Source organism: Harpia harpyja, chromosome Z (assembly GCF_026419915.1).
Source record: "Harpia harpyja isolate bHarHar1 chromosome Z, bHarHar1 primary haplotype, whole genome shotgun sequence".
NCBI classification, from domain to species: domain Eukaryota; kingdom Metazoa; phylum Chordata; class Aves; order Accipitriformes; family Accipitridae; genus Harpia; species Harpia harpyja.
In genome coordinates this window covers 49951142-49965488 of record NC_068969.1, presented here as the reverse complement: position 1 = coordinate 49965488, position 14347 = coordinate 49951142, and the positions used below count along the sequence as shown (strand labels likewise).

Sequence of the window (14347 nt, the reverse complement as noted above, 5' to 3'; positions counted from 1 at the left end):
CTTTATTCATTTCTCACTTCAAAAGATACATACGAATAGCACATTACATGAGACAACAACTGACACCGCACTTTTCTATCAATTTCTGCATTATTGTTTCATCAGTGCTGTTACTGCTGGATCTGCGACTTTCCATTTTAAAGTGCATACACAGGTGTAATAGCTATATGATTTTTAGATAACTGCAATTCATTACCAAGACCCAGTTTTACACAGAAGTACATGGAAACATGCAGGAGGAAGAATGTGCCATTCCTTCAAAAAACACACACCAATATGCAGAGATAAGCCATGCCTTTTTGCACTACCCTTTACTAGCCCCTTCAAATCATCCTGAGAAGTCACGCCCCAGGCATTTTTCTCCAAAATGTGTGAAAACATTGGGCTTTTTGATGTCTTAGGGAAGTTGGCCTCCACACAATGCAGTTCACTGTGTTTTCCTTTTCAACTGCATTCCTTCCTAAGGTTTTCAAGTGGTAGTACCAAATATCTCATATTACAATTATTTACTATAGTTCCCTGTTTATATGAAGATACAATTTATGGCCACAAAAATCTAAGATTTTACAGATTGACAAATATTTTAAAATGATACAGTGTATTTACAGATATAACACAGCAAAGATCTTTGTACCTGTAATACACTATTTTTAAACCCAATATAGGTTACTCTCTTAAAATAAGAATCACCAAACTTTTTGGGTCTAATTCAGTCAACCCAGTGAGAAAGACCTGACTTTTTCTTCTAACCAATGTGTTAAATCAGACTCATTGAAACCAAGAGTGTATATCTTATATTCGAAACTGTTTAATTTCTAATTTAATTTAGAATTTACAGAATACAATGTGATAAACAGCAGTTAGAAACTGTTTAGACTCCCAAAATCTACTAGTGCTTACAGTAGTCTCATAAATTTACCAAATTAGTATAGAATTTCTAAATTTCTCTCATTTGTATATTGTATATATTGTTTTAGAATTTCTTTCTCATTTGTATATTGACAAATAAATCTTTCAGTTTATCTGTTTTGTTTTTACCAGCCATTGGATGATTTGCAGTGGATACTTGCTCCCATACTGATCAGTTGTTCTACTTGACTCAGAAATCCTCTCCCTGAAGCAATCATTAGTGCAGTTGCACTGGTTTCACTGTGCCTATAATCAACTGAGAAGTTAAAAAAAAAAAAAAAAAATCAGCAAAACCAATACATGTTATTTTTTCACCTAAATGTAGTAAGAATATGACTTTCAAAACCCAGCCCAAAGAGAATTTGTTTCCTCACTTCATCCCACCAGTCAGTTCATGTGAATTTAACACTATTTTAGAAATAAAACATCTGTCAATACTTCAAAACAAGTACAACAACAAATAACTACAAAACTCATTAATTCTACTAACCCTATTTGGTTTTTTCAACAGGCATCAGAATTCAAAGGTAACAACATTTGAAATTGAAGATAAAGTACCCACAGAAATTCAAGTCATTTTGTGGTTGTTTTTTTCATATGTAATACGATGAGAAACTTACCGCTGACATTTTCGGTTAAAATGAGATGGAACACTTGAGCAAAGGCATCAATGTCTTTATGCAACCAGATGTCAGAAAGACAAGAATCCATCTCTTTTATTAGCCACGGTTCAAGGCAATTCGCATCTTTTTCAGTCTGAAGAGAAAAAACAGTAAAGATGAATCTCTTAAAGAGTTGTCTTTATTCTCATACATTAGACATGAAGAATTTGAACAGTTAGGTTTTCCAAGCAACAACCAGAAATACAGCATTCAGGTATCAGTTAAAGCATTTATCATATGCAAGTACTTTAAACAATGGCAGTCTAGTCATTTGATCTAAACAAAAGTTTTGTACAACCATCATAATTGAAAAGCATACTTTAGCTAGAGTAGTTCATGCTAATAAAAAAATAAATCGTTTTAAAACATGTTAATATCCTTCTAGAAGCTCTACAGAATTAGTATCTTTAGAAAACAGTTTTTAAATGGGTAGTAATAATTCAATGCAGATTTTAACATCTCTTCCAACAAAAGGAAAAACATACCAGTTGATTAAATACTGCATCACCACTATCATCCAACAGATTATACTCTTCAGTTGCACTTGGGACAGATCTTTGTCTCCGAGATTCCACTTTGCTATTATTTTCTTGAGCAGAACACCACTCAGTAAGAGTGCTTTGCTGTTTCTCTTCTAGAATGCATAAAGTATTTCCAAAAAAGTTTTACAGTAGTCTTAATTATCCATTGTTTTCAGTTACAAAAAATAGTTATATCAAGTCACCTATTCAATCTCTTTTATTTAACCTAGAACGCTGTTACCAGTCCAATATAAATTCCATGATTAAGGGCACCCAAAGTGCACCATTGCAAACATCTGCTCTAAGAACAAAGTAAAAAATACCATTTGGGTGCTTAATCCCCTAAGTCTCCAGTATTCCAACCCACCGCATTCAAATGAGCTTCCTAAGTATTTTCTACACAAATTCTCAGTCCAGATCTCTCTCCAGAAGTGAAATACCAAAGCGATATAGTTGCTGCATGTAACAACTAATTTTTATACACAAGTAGCAGAAACAGTAGAAGACACCAGTGCCTGAACTGAACTTTTCTATCCACAATGATCAGAGCTAAGCACCATGATAAATGTACAGTTAGGATTGTATGTTACAGCTTTGGGTTTTGCTCCCCCCCCGCCCCTTTTTTTTTTTTTAAATACACACTAGGATCATTACTTTCAGTTGACAGGAAAACTTCTCAAATAATATATCTACTTAATTAATTGAAAAACAACTATATTAAGGTCAAGTGTTTTAATGCTTTGGGGCTATATATATATATATGTTAAATACATCCACGTCTGAAGAATGCAGTGAAAAATGTTACTAATAGGAAACACTTCTGTGCAAGATGTACAAAATCCTGCCCTCTTTAATGGCTGCACTTTAATTTGCACCCAAAAGTCAGCACAGAGTATCTTCTGCTTCTATAGTTTTCATGTGGGCAAAGCCCCCAGTTATATGCAATTCTACTCCGTAATAATTAGGAAAAATATTCCATTTATCAACTAAAAGAAAAAAGAATGCAATCACTGAAAGAAAGTGAAAATATTTTTTTAAAGTTATGTAATCTACTTCAATAATGTAAACACTGAGAGCTTAAAGATACTTGCTGTCACCCAGTCATGTCTCTTTCAATATTATGACTTTGGAATTTTAACAGAGAATCATCCTATTTAGTTGTTCAATCAATGAGACTCATTGCCAACCCTAAAAATTAAGAAGTCCACCAACCTCGCTGCTTCTCTTTTTTGTACTTTATCATCTCTTTGTTTGTATACCCAGTGCTTCGTAAAATGTCCTCCAAAAACATCTCTTTAACTTCAAAAGGTCTTCCTTGTACTGAAAGTATAAATAATTCATAAAATATTAGATATTCCCTAGCTTCATTTATAATCTTAGTTTTTTAAAAGCATTTTTGTAGACACAAAAAGTGAATTAAGCATTATTAGGGCCTGATTTAAGGAATTATTACTTTCCTTGAAAAGTCTTTTAAGAGCATCCTCACTGGAGTTTGTATTCTTAAGATTACTGGGCCACAAAACAAAACATTTCAAAACAGAAATGCCAGCTGGGTACCTTGTTTCTCATTAACCTCATCAATTCTATTAAGTGTTATAGCAAGAGATGCTCGCAAGGTTGACAGTTAATTGCAATTTTATCAAAATGAGAAAAAGAAAATAGCCAATTTTGGTTAGGGTTACAAAAAAGAATTCACTGTGTAAGACTGCCACCTGTAGTACAAAATATAACAGCAATTAATACAGCTTTAGTGCAAGATCCCACAAGCAGACTGCTACCTTTGTATTAAACTACTTTTTTTCACGAGAAGTATATGATGAGATGGACCTCTCTCAATTTCCTCAATCACTTCAGCCAAATTTGGCTTTCTTTACTGAACGCTTCCAGATAAAAGAGATCATTTACTGTGATTTCTTTTTCAATATCACTGTTTTCTAGACCTTATTTATGGACATTAAAGGATTCTTTTTCAGAGGAAGAATTAAAATATCTAGATTGTAATTTCTGGTCCCTTAGCAGACATTCGCCATACCTGAGTTTAAATCACCTACGACTTTTCTCTTCTTCAGAAAGAACAAGCTGCAATTCACATACTTCTAGAAGCTGTCATGGAGGAAGCCTTCCAACACTGATCACAAACTCTGTGTACTACAGAAACCCACAACTACAAAAGGTTGGTTTCTGTGGTCAGGATTCTGTCAGCAGTACTATTGAAGGAGGATCAAATCTTTCTCATTACATTAACAGCTGAAGTATCTAAAAACTCTCTTCTTTTAATTCTGAAATTCTCAAAAATTGAAAAAGGAGTGTCTTTTCAATTGTGATTAGCCTGTGAAGACTAGTATGTGATTAACAGTATAACCACTGAGGTAAACTGGAGAAAGAGTTTGTCACCAGAATTTCCTGAATAAACATACTGATCTAAATGAACAGAAAGGTACAAGAAGAGTAAACTGGAAAGCCACACAACAATTGTAACTGAGGTTTCCCCTCTCCAAAAACAATTTGGAAAACACTGAAATCATGTAATTTCCAGATTCCTGCCTCCAACAAGCTGCAAGCCTTATTTTACTAGGCAGAAATTCAGAACTGGGAACTTGAAATAAACACTTCTATCTGGAAAAAGAGATTTCTTTTTCAGGAACATTCACTAAAATAAACTGATGATTTGTAGAAAAGATTCTGAAGAAAGGGACCCTACCCATGTCCTGGGACTGTTGAGCTTCTTAAAAAAAGGCTGATGTACAGACAGTCTACTTGATTGTTTTGAAAAGAAAGCATTTCTCTTAAAAGCTTCTTTTCAAAACACGTTATACTTAGACATCGCTGTTGAAGAAGGAAGAGCACTGCAAGGTGCCAGAGGAGCTCACCCATGCAGAAAATTTACAAGCCAGGAGGGTGAAGAGGGGGGGCGAAAAAAAAAGCATCTCCCACACTTCCATGTTTTACCTCTACTAAAGATCAGTCAAATGAAATTAAAACAGCAATGATGATAACTTTTCTTTGCATTTGAATGTAAACTAACTGCAGATTACTGAGTCTGAGTGTAAATTAACATAAATTGCCATGTCTTTTCTCATTGTTTACCTAGATTAACAGCTAATAATTTCCTTTAAAATAAAGAATCATGCGATTAAAACATGAAAACCCAATTTGCCTAGGACTGTATTTCTAAAGTGACGAGGTGCGGTCATCTGTATTTTATCCAGTAATGAGTAGCAATCTCTGTGAGCCTGAAGAACTAGAATCTACTGGAATGAATTAATACATATCACACTCTTGTAGATCCTAGGGTCTATTATCACCATGGACATCAGCACTTTAAGAACTTTTTTCCTGCTTCTTGAATTGAACATGGTGGGGGCCAGGACATCCCTGCACTTAGGCAACTCCCTGTGATAAAAACACTTCACTCTGAAGTAGCTGCAGGGAGTTAAGAAACAACAAAAATGAACAAAGAACAAGCACTGCTATAACTCTCAGTGTATTTATCATATTCCCTTACTCAGAATTGTTTGCTACAGTTTAATAAGATCTTTAAGTCCTAGGGCAGGTATACTCAGATTTAAGAGTTTACGTAAATACTTACTGTGTATTACTGGGCAACTTCCAAAATACCTAATAAAGAGATTTGCATCTAGGGCAGCACTAGAAATAATTAGTTTTAGATTAGTCTGGTTTTGCAACACATCTCTGAGTTTTATTAACAAGAAGTCACTGAACCTATCCCTCTCATGTACTTCATCCTATAACAAAAGGAAAAAAAAAAAACAAAAACCAACAGATAAACATCACAGATCCAAGATCCTAACTTTTCACAAACATGAACTTCTCTAAAAACTAAAATACATAATTTGTGGGTATATTACAGATGCATTAAAAAGTGTAAGTCTAGTTTAAGAAAGAATTTTTTTAAAAACCATCCAAAAGTCAAAAAATATTTCAAAAAGTTTTATAAAGATATCAGAGCAGACTGCACTGGTAATGCACAAGCCACATATACCTTCATTTCGGAGGTTAAAGTGAACTTCTGAAACTTTTCTAATTCTCATATTTTAATCTCATTTTCAAGATAATGACAGAAACTGCAAATCCTACAAATCTTACTTTAATAAATTCACACTTCACAATTGATGAACATTTAAAGAAATGTATGATACCATATAATTAGAAAAAAATTAGATTGCTTACATCCATTAAGTCATGCACAAAGCTTATCATCAATTAAGGCACATAACTGATTAAACATCTTCATTGGTGTGTTCTGTTTTGTTTTATATTATGAACTTATGAAGCAGGGACCCAAATACAACATTTTTAGGCTGAAGTCAAGAATGTATAAATCATTCTCACACTTTTTTCCATTTTGATAAATGCAGGCACCTAAAGTTATCATGAATTTTTCCGTCTTCAGCAGTGGAGAACTTAATCTTGCAGTTAACATTCTGGTTCTGCTGCCTTATCAAACTCCACAGTAGCAATATTCACATAATCACATACAAACACACTTAAATAATTTGCTGAAAATTAGACTACTCATTACCTTGAAAACATTTGGGCAAACTGCAAACCTGGTACTGCTAAAACAAGTACACGATACAAGAAATTCTGACACTCACATTGAATCATATCTACATAAGCCTCCCTAAGGCTCTTCTGCTTTCTGACAGAGAAAGTTCAGAAAAATTTAGAGCTCTGTACTCCACAACTGCACCATGATTCCAAAATTATTAGCATGAACCTAAAATAAGATACTTCTACAAAAAAAAAAAAACCCCAAAATGTATATGCTACGATGAAGACTCGGTAAGTCTTTAATGTTAATTCAGATTCTAACCAAACAAAACACCTTAAATGCTCAGCAAACTAATAAAGAAAACTAGGATCTCATCTTCCAGTTAACAATACACACTGCTCCACGTCACATGAAATACAAGGATTCTTACCACAATAATATGCGTCACAGTTGATAGAGTGCTGTCTCCTGCCATTAGCGTGCGAAGCAGTATGCCATTAGTGCAAAACGTTAACAGTGTCTTTGGAGAAACCCTGTTGAACAGTTCATAAAGATACTTCAGTATTTTGCACCATTTAAATGCTGCTACCTTTCCGCTACTTACTGAAAATTAAAGGATTGAACAGCTGCTCACCAGAAGTGGAATGAGATTATAGCTCTCTCACCAAAGAATTCATGCATACTATTTGTTTTTAAACTAAGCCTATTCCCAGGGAGTTCCTACGGAATCTTAATGCTTACACTTCAAAACTTCAGACAATGGATCAATTAACAAAGTGAGATTCAAAATTTATATAAATAACAAAGCAAGTGAAACAGAACCTCGAGAACCTCTCCACATTGTTTAATTTACTGGAAAATTCAGTGTGGACTGCTGTCCTGGGTTCAGCTGGGATAGAGTTAATTTTTACAGGAACCTGGGAGGTGGGGGGGGGGCATAGCCGGGACAGCCGACCTGAACTAGCCAAGGAGCTATTCCATACCATGTGACATCATACTCAGTATATAAATGGGGAGCGGGCCGGGGGGAGGGCGCTCTCGATTTTCGGTGGCGGAGCGTCGGGTTCCGGGTGGTGAGCAGTTGCACTGTGCATCACTTTTTTTTTTTGTATATTCTTTCATTAGTACCGTTGTTGTTGTTGTAACCTTTTTTTTGTGTTGTCCCAGTAAACTGCCCTTATCTCAACCCTTGAGGTTCCAGGGTTTTTTTTCTTTTCTCTCCTCCGTCTCCTCCCTATCCCACTGGAGGGGGGCGGGAGAAGTGAGCGAGCGGCTGCATGGTCCTTTGTTACCGGCTGGGCTGAAACCACGACAGTCCTTTTTGGCGCCCAACGTGGGGCAGGAAGGGTCGAGATAACAACAGATCTGGCCAGAGCGTGTTGAAACAAATTTGTTATACGCATTTCTTACATTAGATAAATAGATGTTAGTCACAATGTTGATTCATTTGTTTACATGGTGGCGTTTTGTAAGTTCTTATATGCTCTATGTATTGCCTGTAGTTACGTTTCTCACCTCTGGGAGAGTGATTGGGATTATGATTTTGCTGTACTGGGCAATGTCGACTTGTGAAATGATTACATCACTGGTCATGAGGTTAAGCTGGTATCTGTATGAGGCAGTGATATCATTTCCATACTTCGGGCACCTTCTATCGGATTTTATTGGTAACTACACTCAGTCCATGGGGAAGTTAGGGGGGGATGCTTCCCCCTGTCCGTTTGCCTCCCTTCTCTCCTTCCGACTAATTACAACAGCTTTTGAGAATTTTGAATATCCTTGGGATGCACAAGCCAGTGTGCTGTTAGTGCTATGCCTCCTGAATATGTTTCAGGTCTTGTTTAGGGCTACAAAAAGGCTCTTTAAGAGTACCACCCAGAGATCTGCCCCAAAGCTGGATATTCATGGGTGGCACGGCATGTGGGAGGATATGGGCAGGTATCTAGAGAACTTCTCACCTCCAGTGGCTTGGAAGTTCACTCCTGAACAACTACAGAACCCTCAGGAAGTGGTAGAATATTTGAAAGAAAAATGCTGTGGCTATTCCAAAGACGTACAAGTCACTGCACCGTGCTGGGCCCTGGCCAGTATCTACCAAACACTACTTGATATTAGGCAGCACACTCAGGGGGAAAAGATGGAAAACAGGACAACAGGCACCGTGGCAACCCAAACCCCGACAACAGGCACCGTGGCTACCCAAACCCCGACAACAGGCACCGTGGCTACCCCTACCCCGACAACAGACACCGTGGCTACCCCAACCCCGGAGACAGATACTGCAGCTAAACCAGAGAACCAACCTGTGCCAGTATCAGTCGCCCCTGTACAGAAGAAGAAACACACAAAGAAATCAGTTTGCTTAGTGAGAGATGATGATGAACCAGGGTCATCGCGAGAACAGGAGGAAGAGACAGAACCTGAAATAATTACCCGATCTCTATCCCTGAGTGAGTTGCGTGACATGCGAAAAGATTTTAGCCGCCACCCAGGTGAGCACATTGTTACCTGGCTGCTCCAATGCTGGGATAATGGGGCTAGTAGTGTGGAATTAGAGGGTAAGGAAGCCAAGCAGTTGGGATCTCTGTCTAGGGAAGGGGGCATCGACAAGACCATTGGGAGAAAAACACAAGTCCTCAGCCTCTGGAGGCGACTTCTGTTAGGTGTAAAGGAAAGATACCCCTTCAAGGATGAAGTTACATGTCACCAAGGCAAGTGGACCACCATGGAGAGAGGTATCCAGTACCTGAGGGAATTAGCCGTGCTGGAGGTGATTTATAATGATCCAGAAAATGCGCAGTTACCCACAGATCCAGATGAAGTCCAATGCACACAACCCATGTGGCGGAAGTTTCTACGAAGTGCACCACCAACCTATGCCAACTCATTGGCAGTAATGTCCTGGAAAGAAGGCAATGGACAAACAGTGGATGAATTGGCTGTCCAACTCCGGCAATACGAAGGAAGTCTCTCTTCCTCCCTACAGGCCTGTTTCTCGGCTGTAGAGGAATTGTCCCGAGAGTTCCAGCAATTCAAAGTGGATATGTCCTCCTCCCCACCTGTACAGGCCCGCATCGCAGCTATTGGGAGTAAGCACTCCTCTGCCCAAGAGAGAGGAGAGAGAAAGTACACATGACGGGCTAACCTGTGGTTTTACCTGCGTGACCATGGAGAGGACATGAGGAAGTGGGATGGAAAACCTACCTCAGTCCTGGGTGCACAGGTACAGGAGTTGCGAGAAAAAGCAACCAGAAAAGAGGATTCTTCTTGGAAAGCTGCTGCTCCAGTTTCCCGTGAGCAGTCCCCCAGATGCAGTAGGTGGGCTGATCCCATTTCTGATCCTCTTGAAGGGACTTCTGATTCACGTGTGCGAAAAGTGAGTAACGGATATTCTAACCAGGATTAGAGGGGCCCTGCCTCCAGCCAGGTGGAGGAGAGGGGCAACCGAGTCTACTGGACAGTGTGGATTCAATGGCCTGGCACGTCAGACCCACAGGAATATAAGGCTCTAGTAGACACTGGTGCACAATGCACCCTAATGCCATCAAGTTATAAGGGTGCAGAACCCATCTGTATCTCTGGTGTGACAGGGGGATCCCAAGAGCTAACCGTATTGGAAGCTGAAATGAGTCTAACCGGGAATGAGTGGCATAAACACCCCATTGCAACTGGCCCAGAGGCCCCGTGCATTCCTGGTATAGATTATCTCAGGAGGGGGTATTTCAAGGACCCAAAAGGGTACCGGTGGGCCTTTGGTATAGCTGCACTGGAGACGGAGGAGATTGAACAGCTGTCTACACTGCCTGGTCTCTCTCAAGACCCTTCGGTTGTGGGGTTGCTGAGGGTTGAAGAACAACAAGTACCAATTGCTACCACGACGGTGCACCAGCGGCAATATCACACCAATCGAGACTCTCTGATCCCCATCCATAAGCTGATTTGCCAATTGGACAGCCAAGGAGTGATCAGCAAGACTCACTCACCCTTTAATAGTCCCATATGGCCCGTGCGGAAATCTAATGGGGAATGGAGACTAACAGTAGATTATCGTGGGCTGAATGAAGTCACGCCACCACTGAGCGCTGCTGTGCCAGATATGTTAGAGCTTCAATATGAACTGGAATCAAAGACAGCTAAGTGGTATGCCACAATTGACATTGCTAATGCATTTTTCTCCATTCCTTTGGCAGCGGAGTGCAGGCCACAGTTTGCTTTCACTTGGAGGGGCGTCCAGTACACCTGGAATCGACTGCCCCAGGGGTGGAAACACAGCCCCACTATTTGCCATGGACTAATCCAGACTGCACTGGAAAAAGGTGAAGCTCCAGAACACCTGCAATACATTGATGACATCATCGTATGGGGCAACACGGCAGAAGAAGTCTTTGAGAAAGGGAAGAAAATAATCCAAATCCTTTTGAAGGCTGGTTTTGCCATAAAAGAAACTAAGGTCAAGGGACCTGCACAGGAGATCCAGTTTTTAGGAGTAAAATGGCAAGACGGGCGTCGTCACATCCCTATGGATGTGATCAACAAAATAGCAGCTATGTCCCCACCGACTAATAAAAAGGAAACACAGGCTTTCTTAGGTGTTGTGGGCTTTTGGAGAATGCATATTCCAAATTACAGTCTGATTGTAAGCCCTCTCTACCAAGTTACCCGGAAGAAGAATGATTTTAAATGGGGGCCTGAGCAACGACAAGCCTTTGAACAAATTAAGCGGGAGATTGTTCATGCAGTAGCTCTTGGGCCAGTCCGGGCAGGACAAGATGTTAAAAATGTGCTCTATACTGCAGCTGGGGAGAATGGCCCTACCTGGAGCCTCTGGCAGAAAGCACCTGGGGAGACCCAAGGCCGACCCCTGGGGTTTTGGAGTCGAGGATATCGGGGATCTGAAGCTCGCTATACTCCAACTGAAAAAGAGATACTGGCAGCATATGAAGGAGTTCGAGCCGCCTCAGAAGTGGTTGGTACTGAAACACAGCTCCTCTTAGCAGCCCGACTGCCAGTGCTGGGCTGAATGTTCGAAGGAAAAGTCTCCTCTACACATCATGCAACTGATGCCACGTGGAGTAAGTGGACCGCACTGATCACACAACGAGCTCGCATAGGAAACCCCAGTCGCCCAGGAATTGTGGAAGTGATCACGGACTGGCCAGAAGGCAAAGATTTTGGAATGTTGCCAGAGGAGGAGGTGACACGGGCTGAAGAGGCCCCGCTGCATAATAAACTGCCAGAAAATGAGAGGCAATATGCCCTGTTCATTGATGAGTCCTGCCGCATTGTGGGAAAACATCGGAGGTGGAAAGCTGCTGTATGGAGTCTTACACGACTAGTCACAGAAACTGCTGAAGGAGAAGGTGAATCGAGTCAGTTTGCAGAAGTGAAAGCCATCCAGCTAGCGTTAGACATTGCCGAAAGAGAGAAGTGGCCAGTGCTCTATCTCTATACTGACTCATGGATGGTGGCGAATGCCCTATGGGGGTGGCTACAGCAACGGAAGAAGAGCAACTGGCAGCGCAGAGGTAAACCCATCTGGGCGGCCGCACTGTGGCAAGATATTGCTGTTCGGATAGAGAACGTAGTGGTAAAAGTACGTCACGTAGATGCTCATGTACCCAAGAGTCGGGCCACTGAAGAACATCAAAACAACCAGCAGGCAGATCAGGCCGCCAAGATTGAAGTGTCTCAAGTGGACCTGGACTGGCAACGTAGGGGTGAGCTATTTATGGCTCAGTGGGCCCATGATACCTCGGGCCATCAGGGAAGAGATGCAACATATAGATGGGCTCGTGATTGAGGGGTGGACTTGACCATGGACACTATCGCACAGGTTATCCATGAATGTGAAACATGTGCTGCAATTAAGCAAGCCAAGCGGCTAAAACCCCTGTCGCATGGAGGGCGATGGCTGAAATATAAACAATGGGAGGCCTGGCAGATTGACTATATCACACTCCCATGAACCCGCCAAGGCAAGTGCCATGTGTTTACAACGGTGGAAGCAACCACTGGATGGATGGAAACATATCCTGTGTCCCACGCCACTGCCCAGAACACTATCCTGGGCCTTGAAGAGAAAGTTTTATGGCAACACGGCACCCCAGAAAGAATCGAGTCGGACAACGCGACTCACTTCCGAAACAACCTCATAGACACCTGGGCCAAAGAACATGGCATTGAGTGGGTATATCACATCCCTTATCACGCACCAGCCTCCGGAAAAATCGAACGATACAATGGACTGCTGAAAACTACATTGAGAGCAATGGGGGGTGGAACTTTCAAGCATTGGGATACACATTTAACAAAAGCCACCTGGTTAGTTAATACTAGAGGATCCGCCAATCGGGCTGGCCCCGCCCAACCAAGACTTCCACATACTGTAGAAGGGGATAAAGTCCCTGTAGTGCGCATGAGAAGTATGTTAGGAAAGACAGTCTGGGTTAGTCCCCCCTCAAGCAGAGACAAACCCATCCAAGGGGTTGTTTTTGCTCAGGGACCTGGGTACACCTGGTGGGTGATGCAGAAGGATGGGGAAGTTCGATGTGTACCTCAGGGAGACTTGATTTTGGGAGAGAATAGCCAGTGAATTAGGCTGTATGATATTTAACTGCTAAATAACCTGCCAATGTATGTCATTGTATCTATAGTGTCTATATGCCATATCAAGGATATTACTGTAAGAATTACCCAAATGACTGAAGGATGGACTTTGAAACTGAGCCAAGTACAACAGTGATAGAACTTGAACTGGTGCCCAGCAATTTCCTCAAGATCAACCTCTTCGACCTGCAGGCCAAGGGTGTGGGTTGCACCAAATGTACCGGCCACAAGTTCCAGAGGCAGCATACAACAACCTAACACCTCACACCATCTCTCTTATCCTGAAGAACTGTTACAACAGATGAAACCCCAAAGTCATGGACTAAATAAAACTGATGGACACATTGGAGGGATAGCCAATCGACTAAGAGAATACTATTTGGGGGGGGAGGGGGGGGATGTCCATATACATACATATATATATATATATATATGACAAGGAAAGTGGTAGTAGTTGATTGGAAAATGTAAGATCTGGGCATGATGTAGATGGTATAGAATAAGGGGTGGATAATGTCCTGGGTTCAGCTGGGATAGAGTTAATTTTTACAGGAACCTGGGAGGTGGGGGGGGGGGGCATAGCCGGGGCAGCCGACCTGAACTAGCCAAGGAGCTATTCCATACCATGTGACATCATACTCAGTATATAAATGGGGAGCGGGCCGGGGGGAGGGCGCTCTCGATTTTCGGTGGCGGAGCGTCGGGTTCCAGGTGGTGAGCAGTTGCACTGTGCATCACTTTTTTTTTTTGTATATTCTTTCATTAGTACTGTTGTTGTTGTTGTAACCTTTTTTTTGTGTTGTCCCAGTAAACTGCCCTTATCTCAACCCTCGAGGTTCCAGGTTTTTTTTTCTTTTCTCTCCTCCGTCTCCTCCCTATCCCACCAGAGGCGGGCAGGAGAAGTGAGCGAGCGGCTGCATGGTCCTTTGTTACCGGCTGGGCTGAAACCACGACAACTGCTTTGGAAAAACAGGTTCCAATTCTTCAGCATATGCTTGGATATAGTCTTTGTATGTGCCTATATGTGGTGGATTGACCCTGGCTGGACACCAGGTGCCCACCAAAGCCCCTCTATCACTCCTGTCCTCAGCTGGACAGGGGAGAGAAAATATAATGAAAGGCTCATGGGTAGA

The 14347-nt window shown here is 41.3% G+C and overlaps 1 protein-coding gene across 9 annotated transcripts in view; it reads right to left on the bottom strand.

The window, feature by feature from the left end:
* YTHDC2 (YTH N6-methyladenosine RNA binding protein C2) overlaps nt 1-14347 on the bottom strand; it is a 42573-nt gene that overhangs the window by 17144 nt on the left and 11082 nt on the right. For 8 of the 9 annotated variants that reach the window (XM_052776645.1, XM_052776644.1, XM_052776641.1 and 5 more), the window contains 6 exons: nt 7039-7141; nt 5682-5838; nt 3305-3412; nt 2057-2205; nt 1530-1665; nt 1039-1165 (listed from right to left, as the gene is read on the bottom strand). In XM_052776645.1, coding sequence (XP_052632605.1) covers nt 1039-1165; nt 1530-1665; nt 2057-2205; nt 3305-3412; nt 5682-5838; nt 7039-7141 — 780 coding nt within the window. The remainder of the gene's footprint in view (nt 1-1038; nt 1166-1529; nt 1666-2056; nt 2206-3304; nt 3413-5681; nt 5839-7038; nt 7142-14347) is intronic. The other variant, XM_052776649.1, reaches the window with a different exon arrangement.